This window comes from Acanthopagrus latus, chromosome 22 (assembly GCF_904848185.1).
Source record: "Acanthopagrus latus isolate v.2019 chromosome 22, fAcaLat1.1, whole genome shotgun sequence".
Classification (NCBI taxonomy): Eukaryota; Metazoa; Chordata; class Actinopteri; order Spariformes; family Sparidae; genus Acanthopagrus; species Acanthopagrus latus.
Window position 1 is genome coordinate 7703396 of NC_051060.1, and position 19873 is coordinate 7723268.

Consider the following 19873-nt stretch of genomic DNA (forward strand, 5'->3'; position numbering starts at 1 on the left):
CTGTTGTGTTTGATTACATTTGCTGGCTTTAGGCAGACAGTGCATAATGAGCTTTAAACTCAGAACATTGGTCTATTTTGACTCTCGTCTCGCTTGTTTAATGAAAAATAACAGATAAACTGAAATAAGGCAATTCTCACCTTCTTAAATTCGGCTTAAATGTTTGTTTTTGTTTTTTTTTTTACATTTTTTCAAAACTTAAAGCCAAGCTTCTTATGGAGAGTTTATGAAACAGTCTTGATACACTGTTTTTTTAGGCCAATACAAACTCGACCCATAATTAATGAGATAATTAATCCACAATGAGTCAAAATCAAAGATCACAGTTCCACAGCGGCTATTATAAGCTAATGAACTGACAATATTCATCATCGCATGCCGTCCAACAATGTAATGTAAACACAAATCCCCATGTGTAGAAGAGGCCACTACTGTGCTGAATGTTTTCACGTATGAATTACAATACATATCGCTCTTGACTTTATTACTTAAGGGCCACTTTAGAAACTCAAATAGAACAAAATACACTTGTTATAACAGCTCTCAGACCTTTAATTTGCAGAAGGATGGTGGCAAAGGAGCTATCTGAAGAGGGACTGTTGGTGTGTTGGTGGATAACCTAGAGTAACTTCCTAAAATTTACCTAATGAAACAAGTTAAACTTATGAAAACAGACTAAATTCATCCACAGATATCACAAAAACTATATTTCAGCCAACATCAGCACTGTACAAGAAAAAAGTGCTCATTTGAATCACTCAGACAGCTCATAAATCATCAAAGTTCTCCAAATCCCTGAATGAAGTCAAATAATGAATAAAATGACCAACTATCCAAATTACTCATAATTTGCCTGCAGAGCTCCAGCGTCAAACAGAAGATCTGGTTTATATTCGTCCTGATTTCAAAGTGAGAAAATGAACACGTTCTTTCTTCTCTAAAGTTGAGTCAGTATAAAGATGCCCTTCAACTTAGTGACTCACTACTTCCAAAACTTAGAGGATTAGCAAGTTTTTCATTTCTGGCTGAAGATGATGTATTCAAATTTGACTAAAATGTGATCCAGTTTAAGGATAGGGCTGGAAAAAGTAGTATTGTCTGGTAAAACTGAGGTCTCACATAAATTGTCTTCCTCTGTGCATGAGGTCCATTGATGTTCGAAAACATCTGGACATCGAAAACATCATGTTTCTTAATGATGACAATGGGCACTGTAGATTATTTGGACTTAATCCACATTTATCGACCTGCTGCCATAATGTTGTACCATCACCATCCCGAACAGGTATCTAAAGCCAAACCATGATGCGTTCCTAACCCTAACATAGTGTGAGGAGTGTAAAGAGCAGGAGCACAGTGTTGTGACGAACGAGAAACAGCAATCTCATTAACCAGCCATCGACAAACAAAACTGCCAAGTCCAGAGTTAAACTCCACATTATGATCGGAGGCAGAGCCGGCCCTGTTTGCCAAATTGCCCATTATGTTTAGAGACTTGAATTAGGGAACAAAAAGCAAAAATGTGATCTTCAGTCTCCCAGTCGAGGGCCACTTAACTCCATCAGAGTCAGATTAAATATTGTCGAGTTATTGTCCACTAATGATTATTCACTCTGCAGAAATCTCATTCTACTTTCCTCTATAACAATTTATGCCAAGGGCCATGTTCCTACATCCAAAAGCCATAATCTTGTATAATCACCTCCGTCTCAGTATCTGTCTATATCTGACTCTACCTCGACGATTAATTTAATGTCATGGGCTGATTTTTGCTGTCAATAAACCTAGCGGCGCAATTAAGCATAGCAGGGACAGGGCAGATTAATCTTTAATGACTCATTTACTCATTTTACTCTCAGTCTCGTCAAACTCCTGGCTTCATTCTGGGGTGGGATGACGCACAAAAGCAAATAAAACAACAAGCAAACAAGAGGGGATGAAAACAAGGGCTGGCACAATAAAAGGACGGAACAAAGACGAAAGAGGATAAACCTGAAATTGGTTCCTTTCAGCGCATTCAGCCTGGAAACGTAAAGGAAACTTAATGCACTTTTCTAATACAGTCTAATCTAATCAGACTGAAGCGGAGATCTGTTGGCTGTTTGCATTCACGGCAGACGAGCGGTGATGTAAAACTGATGGTGTTGACTGCGAGCTGGTTTTGAGCATCGAGCTTTGTTTCTTCCCTCATTTGTCATAACTCTATTCTCTTTTTGTAATCTCATTTCTCTTTCCTCTCCAAACAACCCTGATAAATAAACAAACAGCACAGTAAAGAAGGATATGTGCACCAGTTTTTTTTTGTTGTTTTTTTTTTTGCTTTAATGCTGGTCTCGCTCTATTCTCATTTTTAAGTCTTTGAAAAATAAATAAGTTGTTCAAATATTTATCAAGTGACTTGGCTGGATTTGGGTGTGGTATTCTGATATACTGAAAATAAAAAATGTATACCAAAAGTGTAAAAGTGTATCAGCAATGACAGGAGAATACAGTTTATTTGATATCCAGTATGACTGAAAGTCTATTATAGAAGGAGGTAGTACTGAACTGGCTCCTTAGAGAATATCATAAATGTAAATGATGACATTGTGACGTTAACCTCAGATTCAATGGACAATTCCAGCTCGTAAATGACAGTTAACAGGCCTTTACCGACTGTCAACAGAGGGCCAGATCTACCCATGTCACATCCAATAGTCATCTGGCTCTCACTTGTTCCAATATAAAGGCACTGATCTAATTCTGAAACCAAATTTTCCCCTTCTGAGGGAAATTCATATTTTCAGAGGCTTTAAAGAAACTACAAGGAGTTTTTAACTGGTTATGAAACCATCTCCATTAAATACTGACGCCTTTATATGACCTACATGTGCACATGAGACCAACAGAGAGAAGATTCTATTTCTGTTCTTCTTAAAACCTGTCACTGGGTCAGATTCAAACTCATTTCCAAGTTATGTATCTATGTTATGTTTAAAACTATTATTATGATCTAGGTTCATTTTGTTTAATCATTGTCATATTGCAGTTATTAATCTTAGATAGACACAAGGTAGGTGAACCAAGAATGTCCGTGCCAGTTTATTTTGTTGACCTATTAGACTTAGTCATGAACCCACTACTCTTACATCTCCCACCTTAAACTACGGGGGTTATTGGACTCTCGCCTCTTGTGGTACAAACTGGGACTAGTGGGTAGTAGGCACTGTATACATCTTTGAAATAAAATCAACACTCCTATTTATTCACACTTTTGATAATGTTCATATTCTGGATACTTCTTAAATGTTGCCTCTTTAAAGTTAATTGAAATTTGTTAAATGTGATGGCCACTTACAGGTTTCTTCATCAATAAACAAATGTATCTTTAAAACTGTATCTTCTCACAGCTGTAAATTTCGTGCACAACAGAGAGCGGCAAGAAAAGAATTGATGAGGTTAAAATATTGGACTGAGACATGAGAGCTGTAAAAGAAAATGACAACACTTCTAAAATGCTTCACATGTTTTGATAAAAATAATAATTTCAAGCTCAGAGTGGAAACAAGAAAGAAAGACTTTGTCACTAATACTCAAAAGAGCATCAAAAATATAACAATACCATGGAAATAGAACAAAAAAGATATCGGGTGTCAAGAGATGCCAATGATGTGATAATTGATCCGACAGCTCTGTCAGATCAAACAAGTTACTGTACGTATCTCCAGGGAGACCGGTGACGATGTGCGAGCAGAGACACGCGACCCCGTACTTCATCAGCCACTTTCTCCCTGTCTGTTAAGTAATTGGAGGAATAAAAACATTATTTAACACAGCGTGAAGACCGTCTACAGCTGAGCTCATCCACTCTGATGACTCAGCACAGGAAGTTTCAGTTTATGTGCCATTATGGCTGCCGCATTGTAAACAAGGGATTAACGTAAACACAAAATCTCCATGTCTCCGTCTCTGAGTTCAATTGTACGTGCGGCATTTTAACATTAAGAAGTCATTGAACAAATATAACTGCTGGGGTTTTTTCCCTTTATATTTTAACTTCATAACCCCAAATGAAATTCATATGATGGGTTACAGTCTGTGCCCTGCTGGATTATTTTAAAACGCGAAGGGGGATAAAAGCAGATGGTAAAAGGACAGAGAGGATAAAGTCACTGTCAAATTGGTTCTGCCAGATACAGACCTATCCTTTCTGTCCTTACTGTAATGTTCAAAATTCAAATCCCTCTCTCTGGCCCAATCCCAACACAGCCCTTGTCCCATACCGCTCACGCAAAGGTGTCGGGTGTGCTGACTGTTGTTTGGATAGAGGGGTTAGAATGAAGTGTTGGACCACATGGGCCTAAAAACAGAGTTTTGCTGGAGGTACACTTGTAATTTTCCATCTGATTTTATTTCATGTAAAGTGTTGAGTCACTGTGAATAAGTTCAATAATGTAGTCTGAATAAATTGAATTATTGAGGACCTATTCATCAACCTTAGGGGTTTATTCAATTATAAAGTTAAGAGAACTTCTAGATATACATAATGTGTCTTTCATTACTCAAGTATTCTACATGAAAGTTATGCATTTCAAATAGGTCATTCTGTCTCCTCTAATGAAGCTCAAATCTACTTTTACATTAAACTTATGTAAAAGAATTAGATTGAAAATTTACTTAAAGTTTTGGCTGCACTGATATTACAGGAGTGGTACAGAGTGCAGCAACTTCACTGTTAAACTTTGGGCATCATAAAATATCAAATGGCCGGAATGCAACATTGGAATATGTGTCTGTGGGACAGTCATGAACTGTCATGAACAAATCAGCTTTCACAGTGTAACATTAGCTAGTGAACTACTGTAGCTAGCTACCGAGACATACGCAAACTAGACTAGCAGGATGGGAGCACGGGTTGCTAATGTTAGCCTATAAAACGCAGCTAGTTGCAATGTAATAAAGTTGTACTTTATGACTTGACTTATAGTGTGAAGTTATCAGTGTAGAGAGGGGGGGATTTCTGGGGGAGAACTGCCCCTTGCTGTCTTCTGAGGGGCAAGACGGTCACTGAAAACAAGAGGTTCCTGAGTGAAAACAAGACGTTTTGACTTTCTTACACTTTATTTTATGAGTTTAACCTTTTTACCATAAAATGAATTGCCCTGCTGTGTAAGAGCTTGTGCTGATAAATCTGGTTGATTATTCTGAAGCACAGGTGAGATAATAGCAGATGGTGAAAAGACAGAAAGGATAAAGTCACTTCTCAAATTTTGCATGTCGAAAAGTGACCTATCCTGTCTAGTTAACTGCTCAGTATCTCCATCGGATAAATGGCAAAATTGGGTTTTTGATTGATGGGTGTAAAAAGTGGGAATGGGATTGAGCCTCTGACTGCCCTCACATTTTGTGTCTAAATCTCTGCTGTATGCTATAACATAAAGTGAAAAACAAGGAGAAATACTTATATTTATTCAGGAGTATTTTACCAAAACTAGCAGACTTTGCACTGAACCTTTTAAATTGTTTGATCTGTGATGTGTGTGATAGGATTTGAGATGTGTTTGCAATGGAGAAAAAAAGTTTTACAGACGCCAGAGCTAGAAATGAAAACTTATTTGTTTGAAAAAAATCAACAGTCAGCTTATTGCCTCTTTTCTTGAGTTATATTTACAGTTTTCCATACACAGGATAATGTATTGACTATATGAACGACTAAAATCTTCTCTTTCGTGTGTCTGGGATAGAATTGGAGTAAAGGAAGGCCTGTGGCTGAATGTGAATCTGCTCTGGAGAAGCTTGTGTGCAGCAGGAGCAACTCAAATTCATATTCGGTTTTCTGTGTCTTCCCTGCAGCCTCGTGACTGACAGGCAGCTCAGACTGTAGCACTCTACTATTAGCCTTTATTGACTCCTTATCACCTTGGCAACTACAGATAAGAGGGACTAATGGTGGAGTGTGTGGGGGCTATTAAAGAGAGCCAGCTGGGCTTCTCTGCTAGAACATCTGTACAGCAAGGTGACGCGAGAAGAGCCTGTGGTGTTTAGGGTAATTAGTTACAAGAGATGGTGAGCCTGCCGTGTGTATGTGTGTGTGTGTGTGTGTGTGTGTGTGTGTGTGTGTGTGAGTCTGCAGCAGGTGTTAGATGAAGCTCTCTGGCTACCTCTAACACAGACCTATTCCACAACTAATTTCTGTCGGACCGCTGACACAGGTAGACATTTAAAACATTTTTAAAAAAACAATTTCATCTTTAGATTCATATATTGTTTGTTTCGTCTTTAAAATAGCAAAAAATTACGCACCGCGACAACTTGCCCCATGTCCTGTCCCTTTCAATTAAGCTGTTCTGTCCAATAAAGTCCCAAAAAGTCCCCAAAATATTTGTAAAAAAGCCAAAAATAATACAAACTTCCTTCCTATACCAATTGTCACAAGCTTGTTTTGTCTAACAGTCCACTAGGCCGAGCTGGCTGACTTCTAGACTTCAAAATGTTATTGGATCGAATGGATGAAGTTATTATAGTGAAATTAGTCATTTTTGCAGGGTTTGTGATGCTAAAAAAAGTACCCATCATATTACAGACCCCTTCTTACACAATATTAGCTTATGGTTAAAAGTCTTTTGGGGCCACAGTGAGCCATGTGACTATGTAATTACACGGTGTGGCCTCTATGAAAACTGGACGCTTTTCCTGGGGGCTTGGATCCAACCACTGATCATACATAAAGATATCCATGATGACGGTTCCCCAAAAGGGAAGCCAAAACACAGAGACTGCCGAGATCGCCTCCTGGTGGGCGGTTACAGTGCAAAGTACAAAGTAAAGTACAGTTTTAAAGTTATCAAAACTCAAAGAACACGTGCAAATTTATCACACTAATGTATTTTCAAGTTTGCATTTGTGTTATAAGTTTGTTTTTCATCAGTTATTCGATACTATAAAAAAGGGTCTGATGTCACATTAAGAGCATCCAACTAACAATACATGGGTTGGCTTTTATTGTGAAGCCATTAGAGGAAATACAAAATTTCTCAACCTGATTAGTTCAATAATTCATCAATAATGCATTTACAAGACAAGCCAATTGGTTATTTTTGGCAACTTTTGAAATCAGATCACGTTGACGGTTTCACCAGCAGTAGTAGTTTTGTTCGTCTGGGATCTGCCCCAGACGAACCATAATCTTATGAATTACAAACAGCTTTCTAAATGACTTATCAGTCAGTTACGAGCATGTGTTCAGCCTCTTCCTGTGTTTCTCACGAGAAAAGCCTCCATGGAGAGCGTGGATGAATGTGTTAATAGTGTGAAACTCCTGAAAGCCTTTTCAGAAGCGTCTAAGCATCGAGGATTTATTATTTCATTCATTCTAATCACACAATCTTCACTTTGGCTGCGAAAGAAAGAGAACACACTGGTTTGTGTTCGAAAGGAGTCATCCTTCACTAGAGACTCATTCGTCACAGAAGCTTTGTTTTTCCATGCAGAGGTCAGGTGATCATTTGTGCCGACATAAAAGATAAAGGCGGCGATGCGAGCACAGATGGTCACATTATAAAGTTCTGGATATTATAATCAACCTCTAAAGACGTGTGTTTTTGCGTGGACAGCTCCAAAGTGTTGATTCAGACAGTTCAGACATGTCCTACCTGTGTCCGGTTATTCTCCAGTGTTTTCTCCAGCTCCACCTTGGCGGCTTGTAACTCCTGCTGGTGGGTTTGTCTCAGGTGTTCGATGGCTGATGCGTGGATGTGGTTCAACTCTGATCGCAGAGAGGCTGAAAAAGGACACAAGAGATCACATTTCATTTGAACAGAACATACCATCTGCGGGGAAATAAAAGCGCATTTGCACATTTCAGATTCAGGAATTTTAAGGCTTGATGAAAACCTCCAGCCATTAGTCTGCTCATAAAAAAGTGCTCATTAGATGCACAGGCTTTTTTAATACAACATAAATAAATGAAGTTTTTTCTTTATTTGGTACATAAAGCTGAGTGCTTTAGCTACTTTTACCCAAGTGGCCTTTAATCCTCACTCCGATGAACACCTTTCATTGCAAAACAGTAATGGCTGGAGGAGCACTGAGAGGGAACACACTGCTATTAGCTTTATATTTGTATATAGGTCCAATTTGAAATGGAAGAACAAAGAAATACAGCACTGAAAGCTGAAAGTAAATCTCGCCTGAGCACACATTTGTACAAAAAGACACATTCACGCACAAGCAGGAGATGAAGGAAGGTAAGAGAGGGAGAGAAAAAAGGGTAATAAAAGGATGTCAGGATGTGGGAAGTGAGAAATAGATGGAGGCAGCTCTCCAGTGTCAAGACCATGACATGAAGGTTAATGGAGGACCATTTCTCACAGCTGAGTACTGGCTGGTGTGTTAGCACAAAAATGGGAAAGGGACTGAGATTCTACCGCACTTTCAAGTTGTGTTGATCTATCGTTATTTCTACTGATGTTCTCATTGAACTCGGGCGGTTGTTCCCGCGTCACATTAGATCATACTGTACTGTAAAAACACAGACAGCACCATTTTAGTCTTTTCCAAAATTGACTTTAGAAAGGAAGAAAGCAGTGACAATGTAATCTATGATGAAGGGTTGATTATTTATTTCTGTCTCTGAAGCCCTGTAAACATGAGGATATCTTTATGTCTCTGCATTTGATCCGCTCTGACTGAGGGACAGTGCTTTCAGTCTGTCCTTCTCCATGACCTGAAACGCAGGCAACGTCAACAAACGTAAGCATGCACATCGTAGACTGACTTTGAACATTTAAAAACTCTTCATACATACAAAATCAAGATGAGCCCTTATTTGAACAATATTAAACTGTACTTTCTTGAATTGCAACTACTTTTGGACAGAAAATTGAGTACTCTAACATCAAAGTGACAGGCTTATATCACTGTTTACTACAGGAAGGGACATGGGAGGCATGAGAGGTTTAAGGACTCTGATTGCCCCCAGTTTCCACAGTAGCTTTAGTGCACGCTGTGACCAAAACCCTCAAATCTGTGCAGCCCAGGATCATTTGGTTGAAAATAAAATGTGCCAAAGGGTCATGGGAGGTTGAGTCTTTATAATTCACGTCCCCCCAATACACAGACAGTCTAAGACCTTACCCAGCATGGCTTTGCCCTCGTCCTCCAGTTCAAAGCGAAGTGTCTGCAGCTCTTGTTCCGACTGCTGTTTGAGTGTCTCGATGCTCTGGCGGTGAGCCTCTCTGAGAGACTGCAGCTCTGCATGGTGATGGTGGCGAAGACGCTCCTCCAACTCCTGATGGGGAGAACAGAGGTGGGGGGAAGAGGGATGGTGGTGGGATGCAGGGGGAACAAGGGAGGGTGAGCGAGGATGACAGGGAGGAACAGAGGGAGGGCAGGAAAATGGGGAGATAGAGGAAAACAGAGTGGGTGGGCCAGAGGGAAAGGAGGGATCCAGGAAAAGCAAGATAGAGAAAAAGAGTGAGGAGAGAAAAGGGGAGGATAATTTGATGATGAAAAGTTTAAGATGTAGGAGGAGATGGCGGCGTGGGAGAGAGGAGTACGAGGGGAGGGAGATATAACAAATGAAAATGGAAAAGTGAGGCAGGGAGAGATAGGTAAGTACTTTAGTAATGTTTTAAATCCTCTATAAAGTCTGAAGGAGAAACTGGACAATCAACTCCCACTGACTTAAACTGCACTGAAACATCAGCAAGAAAAAGAGAATAAAAATGTGACTATTTCTACTGTACAGTCACACCTCCAGTTTCAAAATGCATTGTAAAACACTGACAATAGTCGCAGTGTCAATGGTTTCCTGTGCAGAAAGACCTGTGACTGCAATCAAATTAATTGTCAAATACATTGTTAAGTGCATTGGAATATTGATAATTCATTACATTTCTACTGTACAGCTTTTGAGAAAAATCGAGGAAAGGTCACCTCTCATGTCAAACAGCATTCATCACAGATGATGCATTCACAATCATATTTAAAAATACTTGGATTCCTGGTTAGAAGGGCCTTGAATGAAACTTAACTTAGATAAAGTAACTAAATGAAGCTGATTTTTTTTTCTGTCTATGATACTAGTTTTTAGTCAGGGACACAGGAAGTCAGTCACAGTTGGGGGTGCGGAGTCTATATAACGATGTCATTGTAAATGGTGCATGAGATTCATGTTTTTCTATCAATTCTAAACAATTTTTAGAATAGCTGGCACTATAAAAGGTGGCCAATTTGAACAACAAATTACTACAGCAGGAAGATGATGAAGGAATGAAGTTCCCCAGGCTCTTTTTTTCCCCCTCAAACTCTTTTTTTAAAAGACAGAGTTCAGACAGACTTGACTGGAGATAAAACCCCAACCTTTTCCTGTTTCTGTGTGTACAAATGGTTATTAGTGGAAGAAACGAGTCTACTTTTACTTTTATGAAAATCTAACTATTTTTCCAATATTTTTTTAACTGTATGCATATTCTCTCAATTAGGTGATTATTTAATATGGTCCGTTTGATTCAGCTGTTGTTGGTTCATTACAAGAAGTTAACAACATATTAGAATATTAGCAAAGAAAACTGACACTGACAAGCACTTATATACATAGTATTAGCATCAGGTATTAGCACTGCTGACTGGAGGGCTGCCACAACACACACACACACACACACACACACACACACACACACACACACACACACACACACACACACACTGAGTATAGACCAACTAACATTAAGCTGCTGGCAGTTGGAATGTTTACTCTGGCAGAAAAAAGCTGTTGCTAATGTGCGAGGATCCACATTTTGAGGGTTTGTGTTTTGGAGCCATGAGTCTAACGGAAATATGGTTTTAGGTTTTTAGAAATTCACAACCGGTGCTGCTTTCGACTCGGTCCGCCATTCAATAGACATTTATTGTGTCCATTAACATCGTCTATCTGCCTTTTTTGCAGCGAAAGTGCGAGCAACATTTCATTTGACCCTCAAAGGCTTCTGTTAAAGCTTTTCTTTTACAAGAAACATGATGATAGTTTTTGCAGTTGATAATAATAATAATGTCAGATTTTTTCATTGATACTGATGGATGCAGCTGCTGTAGTGAATATCAAGTTATTGTACACTTATTTCTTAGTTAAGAGGATATGCCTGATTATTTTCTTGCCACTTCCTCAAATACATATTTACTGATGTTGAACCACCTTTAGTTACCTTATCTTTTTAATACCATATTCACATAAATTATTCATATGCAATTTATATAGATGTAAGTGAACAGGTTATAGGTGCTTGCTTAATATTTAAACATATTTACTGTTTAAATATTAAAGGAGAAAACACAATAGAGTTGAGATCACATTTTCATTATTACATAAAGCCCTAACAACTCACCAGTGCAGACAAGAAAACTACTGCTCCCACTGACTTCAAACCATTTTTCCTTTTCAGGGAATTATTAAGATGCCATTTTGGAAATTATAACTAGAATGAACACCTAAAATGATATTCATAGGAGGCTGACAGCAACATCTGTGGCATTTTAATTCGGCAATATATAATGCCTCCGGGAAATGATTCATAGCAAGCAGCAAGCTCTGAATATTTAAATGAACCTCGCTCTGAGTCGGCGGACATCAGTCTCCGATTCTTAGCATCTGACGGGGCGCCATGCTGTTTTTATGGAAACACTTTAAAACCCCCAAATGCAAAACAACAGTTTGTTAATGACAAGATCTTCGCGAGCGGTGGGATGATAGTGTTGTTCACGCTGTATTTAGTTTCGTATCTACTAAAAATAAAAGCAGCAAGTATACAACAAGCTTCTCCCCTCTCGTCTCAAGTAGCAGCTCTTATCCATTATCAGTCTGACAGTCCCTAGCATCCTGTCATTTCTGCAGTCGTCCCCAGTGTTTCCTGACACTCAGCTCCACCTGATCTCATCATTCAACTGAGCACTTGCTGAAAAACCCTACCAAATCAGCTGCCAAATACATACAAAAATCATCGTTTGTGTATTCTGCTGTAAACTGTTAACCTTGTCTCACCTGCCAGTTGTGCATTTCAGTTGTTGTTGTCAGTATTGCTGCTCTGTAACATTGGACTCACTTGTTTAGAATAATTATGACACCAAGATATCATGACTAACATGATGACTTTTCTAATGCTGATGTTTAAAGACACATTGAAAACTAGAATGGCACTCAACAGAGTGCACATCTCTGGCCAAACTGTCCCCTTTAATCAATCAAGCCTAATCCAATGACATCCATTTTTTTTCTTTTAATTTTCCAAAGAATGTAAATTTAGTCATGTCTCACTCATCCTCCTGATTTATCAACATACACAACAACATAAAGCTCTGTATGGCCCTCTCCTTCAGCATTATCCCATATTCACATATTTCTTATCACTTAAAACTCGTTACATAACAAACGCTAAGGACACTTTCACTGTGACTTCAAGGTTAAAGCATGAACACTGAACTGTAAGCGTTAGAAGTCTTTACCTTCAGCTCGCTGAACTGGTAAAAACACAAGTAGATGCGTGTTGAAACTCCAGTGGGACGTTTTGTCACAGTGTGAAAAAGTGAGTTTTAAAAGCCTCTAATCTCTCTTATTTATTGGTATTGATCATTGGCCACTTTTGTGCCATGGGTCAGTAAAAAACACACCTTTTATTTCTTTAATTAAAGGGAGAACATTAATTACTCTTAATGGCAGTGACTCGTATAATTACTAATTGACTGTATTTTTGTATACAGTCACCTCCTCTTCCTCCTCCTCTCTGTGCTGTTCATGTGTGGAGGCCTGGTGGTTCAATCTCCATTCCATTACTGGTAGGTCAATATTTCTTACTTTGCTGGTGGCTGAATCCATTTAACCAAGTAAAAAAAGGTGATAGTGATGAACAAGAGCAAGAGAGGCAGGAGAGATAAATACACAAAGAAAAGAAGAGAGACCGTGGCCCTAAAATTGCCTGGCAGGCTGATCCAGCTGATCTTAATCCTGATCCTGAGGACAACATAAATACCTGCTGGAGGAACTGACGCAGCTACGGTAGAAGGCATGTAGGTTAAAAGAGTGTATGATATGTATTCAGGTGCTTGACTGTTGTGTGATTTAGAACCAAAGAGCAGAATGTCTAAACCAACCTGAAGCCAACACTTCTAACTTTTCTGAACAGTTCTAACATGTTCTCTACTTCTGCAGAATGATGATCTTAAGTTTAATCAAAGCTTTCTTGGGCAGACCGGAACAAAGCGGATCACACTAGTGGAGCCTGTTAGAGATAAACAGATCTATAACCTTTACAGTCTTTGACCATGAGAGATGACTGCATGCTGGAGAGATTCCAGAGAAGTTATTTTTGTGGTATTTTTGTTCATGTGGGCTTCAAAATTCAGGTCAGTGGAGGAAAAGGGAAGTAAGCTATCCTGGGAACTGACATGTATCACCCAAGATTCCAATAACATCACTATAGTGGGTGATTTATGGAAGTAGACCATTAATACTTTGGTTTAATTACAGATTTAAATAAACTAAGAGCCTACAGTCATGCTGGGAGTTATTACGGTCTGCCCTTACACAGGGGAGCTACATGCTAATATGCTGATTTCTATCAGGTATTACGTTAATCATGTTTAACTTCTTAGTTTAGGATTGCCAAAATTAGCAAATTAGCAATATTCCAGATATTTGGTCATAAAACAAAGTAACTGAGAAAACTCAATTTATGTTGACCCACTGATGGCTGTAATGGAAAATCTGAGGATCACAAATATCATTAGGATGCATCATCTGCAAACCATGAATGTCGGTTACAGCTTGAGGTCCAATCCATTGAGCAAAGGACAAGAGATTTGACAGGACAGTGAAAACTTTGACCTCCTGGTGGTATCGTTTTAGTCTCTAGCGTTGCACAGTAACCTGGAAGTCAGATTTAATAATGATAACCAGTAGGCTTATTGGTCTAGAGCACTTAACACATACAACTTTAATAAAAGCCTTGCAAAAACCATTAGGTAGCCACTGAGCAATCATTAGTGCTTCTGCTATATATACCACATCTTAAATAACACTCTGAGATGGTTCCTTTAGGAAGTACAGAATTCCCACGGTCACCTCCCATTGATTCAAACATTTTAATATGTGCAGTTGAATAATTTGACTTGTACTCTAGCGATGTGCTTGCATCTTCTGTAGTTATCAGCAAGACTATCATTCTCTTATTGTTTCTTTTATAACTTTTTTATTGGTTTCCTGTTTAATTTGTACATCATTATGTTTTTTTTTTCTTAGTGTTAACATTTGTGTTTATGGCTTGTAAGAGCTACTCTTTCTAACTGATGCCTTTAAAAAAAAAAAAAAATTCTGATAGATGAGACTGCCCGAATGTTTCAATGTGTTTATTTTTTCCATGTTGCATGCCAAAAGTGGGACGATAACCAAATGCATTGGGATTCATCCTCCAAAGAACTTAACTTTGAACCAGATCCAATTGCAATCCATCAGGTTGTGTTAATGGAGACAAAGTGGTGGATGGCCCAACACTGCAACACTTTACCCCAGCCGAACATGTTATTAGGGTTGGCACCACTGTGGCAGTCTAGTTAAAATATCCAGTGGTTTCAACACTTACAAATGGTGAAACAACATCTTGAACAGGGGTCTCTGGCTTGTCATCCCACCACCATCCCCTCCACCAGAAACATAAACATGTAATGTGAATTTGATGAGACACGTATTGTAGAAATGCCTACATTTTATTCTGGTAAAACAATATCCTCCCCCTGAAAGCTTACAGGCAAAAAGAAATGAGAGCAAGAGTCAGAAATAAGACAAGTAGAACAAAAGATGATAAAGCAAATCAATAAGCTGCCAATTGCTCCGTGCACACTCGTTGCTTCTATTTGTATCTTTTCAGTAGCGGGAAGTTGGACAGCTAAATTAGGTTATGTGAATGTGTTTGTGTAGCGGGGATTTGTAAAAACTTTATTACTCCCTGGATGTCACTGTCTGCGAGGTGTGAACTGATAACACCAGACAATCTGAATGTGCCTCCCATCCGCCCAAACACACATAAAGCACACATATACAAATCATCCCTCTAATGCCTCCACTCTGGATAATTGAGTTTTCTCTCCCGGCACCGCTGACAGAAATATAAACACCCCGCCACCATAAAAGCCCTCCATACAGCTTCTCACACTTTGTTTTCCTGCTTATTAACAAAGACTGTGACAGGAGAGAGAATACTCGGGAGTACCTGACACAAAAGGGTGGTCAATTTTGTGGTTATATTGAGGGATGTTTGCATCAGAGGAGAAACAAGTGGAGGAGGAGAAGGAGATAACAGAGAGGAGCGTGTTCGTTGATGCAGTCGGTTTCGGTTTACAGGAAAATAATGAAGACTGCCGATTTCATAAGTGTGGTGTGACTCAGAGGTGATATTCCTCCTCAACATTTGCACTCAAGGAGCTGCCAGAAACACATCATAAGGACGCCACTTTCTGACCTCCATCACGCCTAAAGCATTAATACAATTACAGCGTCCAAGACGGAAAAAGGATTTGGAATTGTGATGTATGGCTGATCCAAATCGACCTTGACTGTGAAATGGAAGGATTAGCGCTGGAGAACATTTTCTTGGCACCTTGAGGCGCGTGTATGTTGTGTCTGTGCATGCATATTTTGACATTATGAGGAGGGAACAGAGAGCTGTCAGTATAGCTGCTTGGTATAGAAGCTGTCTGCTGTCAGGGAGAGTGAGTAACGATGCTGATGACTCACTGCCAGCCTAACCTTGACTCTGACAAGGCTCTATTGGATTAAAGTGTCATGGATGGCTTCCTCTGTGGAGCTTCTCTAACTGGCAGAGGCGATGACATAAACGATGCAGCTCAGAGTTCTTGTGTTCTTTTAAAATGGGAACATTGTTTGCATTTAATTACGGGATAATCGTTATTTTCAATTCAGCACTCTGATGAAAGCAGGTTGTCACATTTCTACAGCCATTATACTATTTTTAACTATGAAATTGTCTGCCTGACAGAGCTGTTTATCCGGTCTACTTTACAGTTGGCAGGTGTGTTGCTGAGGACCCAATGAAGTGCAGTGTTGAATGTGGTGGAATTTGCACTTACTGTAGTAATGCGTTGCAGTGAGAAAACAAAGAACAAACACACATGGTTCAACACGTCTGGATGAGTGACATAGTCAACCAAGGTTTTCTATTCTTCAGCATGAACAATAGCGTTAGCATTAGCCTCAGGGACTAAAATATGTTTACTGGGATATAGCATAAAAACATAGCAATATTATGTAAAGGTCATATCGCCCAGCCCTAAGGTGTATTATATATGTTTTGAATTCATAAATATCATTATCAGCATCGGCCTCAAGTGGAGTCATATATCTTAAGAGGGGCTTTCTGTTTTATTTGTATTTCGTGCTCTATGTGCTAAGGTGCAAAGGTGCATGCTCTCATGCTATTGCACTGATTAACAGTTGCTGTTAAGAAGCATAGCACTGTGGCAGCTAAAATCAGAGAAGAACAAAAAAAAAACAACAACTTTGCAAACATTTTATAGAGACAAAATTGCATTCAATACATAGGAGCGAGTAGTGTTGGATTATGGGAGTTGTTATCTTCATTGTTTACAAAGCACCGTTGTGGATAAATGCAGGTGTGTTCAACGTTTAATGTTGTATTTAGCTACGTTTGCCGACTTCCTTCGTCACTCGCTAAAACTTCTGATGTTTACCCTGATGTTATAGTGAACAGTGACCAAATAAAAAGCAATGTAACCTTGAAAAAAAACGGATTTCCGTGTAACTTAAAAAACTCTTTAGATTGTGTCGTTTATACTTATGTATTCTTCACAACCCACCTTCAGGTCCCTCTGCCTGGCGTGCTCCATGTCCTGCATGGAGCAGCAGTGGACTTCCTGCAGACGCTGCTGCCGCCTCTGGTGCTCCGTCTGCAGCTCGTCCAGCTGCATCCTCAGGTGCTCTCGCTCCTGGTTGAACTGGTGCTGCAGCTGCTGCAGCGACGACTGTGACTGGGACAGCTGCATTTCCAGACTCTGCTTCAGCAGGGAGATCTAGAGAAGAACACACAATGAAAAAAAAAATAAAAAAATGATGGACTGCGAGAGAGACCCTAACCGGGACAACTGAAGAACCTGCTGAACCTGCTGCGTTTGCACTTTTGCATATATATACTTATTAAATGAAAAGCAAGTAGATGGTGCAGGAGGAGCAGGAGGAAGTTTAGGCTGTCTCTGGGGAGCAGCATCTTTATGCAGCAGAATAACAAAGAAAGGGCAAAGAAGGGGGTGGCAATTAGGCTTAAACAAACGTTGCCATATCAAGATTTAAAGCCTTGAGCAAATGAAATTTCCTTACTGTTTGTAAATAAATTATTTGCAGTAGGCTTCATAGTAAAACGTGGCTAATGCTGCAGTGCAGTGTAGCCCTAGAATTCATTATTGGTAGGATGCAGCATGATTCACCAAATGAGTCTGTCTAGACAACTTAAGACAATGATTATTGGGGAAAGTGTGGAGATAAAAATCTACAGCCTTGTACAAACTGCTTTGGCAGTGCTGTATTAACTGTGGTCATTCAAATAAAGAAAGTTTTATAGAGAAGCTGAACAGCACTTTTGTGCAGGATGTGAAGATACTCTCACTGATGTTAACCTTGTCGGCTTCACCGACTTCCCAAGTAGTAAAGCAAACTGACATTAAGAAACCTGAACTTTGAGCACAGGAGACCGGGAATGTTTAATTCACTAACAATATGACATGAAGTTGTAATAAATATAGAGAAAATAATCACCTCTTGGACACCTGAAAGAGAAGCAGCTCAGCCTCAATAGCTGTATCCTGAATTTGCATTATATGACCAAGACACAAGTCCAACATTGTGTCTTGAGCTTGGATAAACATATGGTTATATAAGCTGTATTGTGACTCTGTTAGTACCATGTTTACTTGCTGATTCAACCGTCTTTCTGAACTGTGAACTGTTCAGGTGGGGAAACCAGCACTGAAGACGACTCTGTGTCGTCTGAAGGGGCTAACAACATGAGAGTGGTGTAGTCTGCGAGGATGTATTCAACCACATCGTTTTGTTTTGTCTACCTGAGGTATTCAACATCTCAGCCCAGCGTCAGTTTCCTACACTGCTCATGTCTTCATCCTCCCTCTTAAAATACAATGGATGGTTGCCAAGAGACTCATAAATCTCACCTGATGTGCACATGGCAATAAATATTTAATAATCAAAAAAACGTCTCTCCTGATTCAAGTCGACCATCAGCCTCACACATACATGTGCAGTTCTGCTTTTTGTTAACAAACTATGAAGCATTTTGTATGAGATATGATATATTATTCTGATAAAATACAAACGATTGCTCAGTCTGTACCATCATTTGATTTCCGAACATCATCTTTAGTGTCAGCGCATGTCTGACCGCTGCTCTGATTTGACATTAGAGTAAATAATGTGGGTCAGCTGACTGGAAGCTGTGAAGCATTAATCACTGGACTCGAGCTGATGGAAGTCACAGGCATGACGACGACTGGCAGCCGATGTGTGCGGAAATGAACATAAATAAAGCCATCGACACAGCTTGTCTGGGGCGTATGATGACCACAGGAGAGCTTAGTCACGCTACATTTAGATTACCGGGCGGCCATTAGCAACAGCAGCCTGCTCTGGTGTAGTCACCGCTGCATCGAGTAATGAATGTGTGAGCGGGTTTGTCCACCAGTGCGAGGCAGGAAACTGTCAGTCTGGCATCGACAGGAGGTCTTATAGGGGCAACATGAGTGTTGAAGGGAGGCAGTTGCTCTTCTTGCCGTCCTCATCCTCTCTCTCCCTGACCACTGATTCTTTTTACTGCAGGTATAATTACAGCCATTCGCCTAGAAGCTGCAGGCGTCTAGTACATTGTGTTCAGAGAGAGCCGCAGCCCGAGTTAAAAATTAAAACAACCTTTAACAAATAAATGGGAGTATTTCTATTAAAGTCCTCCATATCCAGGACTAAGATCATCTCTCTGTGCCTGGTTTGGACTTTTAATTTGAACATTATTTCTTGTGCTCCTTTAAAAAAACATGAAACACCAACAGCTCTTCATCATGGTGCCATTCAAGTCCTCTCTGTGTAGTTAAAAGCAACACAGAGGAGGCTGGTCAAAGTACTGTACTGCACATGTATACAGATCCGATGACATTAGTCGTACCTGTTCCAGCAGGTCCTCCACTTTCCTCTGCCAGCTCTCCCTGGCGTTGCTCATTTCCTGTTCCTTGCTTTGCGCCAGCTGAGCCAGGGCCGAGGCCTTGTCCTCCTCGTGCTCCTCTTTCAGCTCCTCGCGCAGCTTCTTACACTCCTGCCTGCAACACAAAGACACACACACACTTACGTAAGTTTCAGGTGCTGGCTATTGAGTTCATTCCCAAACTCTACAACAAAATCTGCACCAGTTCTACCCGAGGATTGAAAACTCTCCGAAAAGCAAAACAAAAAAGAGCACTTGAATAATGCTTGAATAATCACAATAACGAAATCTATTGCGATAGAATCATGTATGAGGGAAGTGTTTAGAAAAGAAAAGAAGATAATGGCTAGAGAGAGGGGGAGAACTCAAGTTTAGTTTAAGACCTGTTGACTAAATCAAGATTTCTTATATTATGTTGTAGTAAACAGTCATGTTTCATGTGACCTGATTAATGCAAGATCATTATTCCTTCTCCTTCCAGCAATGAGTTGGTCTCCACCAGTTGCTGTGAAACAAAATAGCAGAGTCTGCAGCTCTTTTCTCTGTGAGAGTGGATAGAAAAAGGGCTGTTGCAACGGTTAAAACCAAAATAATGAGATAATAAACTAGGG

The 19873-nt window shown here is 39.7% G+C and overlaps 1 protein-coding gene across 2 annotated transcripts in view; it reads right to left on the reverse strand.

Moving 5' to 3' along the window:
- Positions 1–19873, reverse strand: part of fam184a (family with sequence similarity 184 member A) — a 150195-nt gene that overhangs the window by 27057 nt on the left and 103265 nt on the right. For both annotated transcript variants that reach the window (XM_037086776.1, XM_037086778.1), the window contains exons 13-16: positions 19227–19377; positions 16861–17073; positions 9115–9268; positions 7632–7759 (exon numbers count right to left, since the gene is read on the reverse strand). In XM_037086776.1, coding sequence (XP_036942671.1) covers positions 7632–7759; positions 9115–9268; positions 16861–17073; positions 19227–19377 — 646 coding nt within the window. The remainder of the gene's footprint in view (positions 1–7631; positions 7760–9114; positions 9269–16860; positions 17074–19226; positions 19378–19873) is intronic.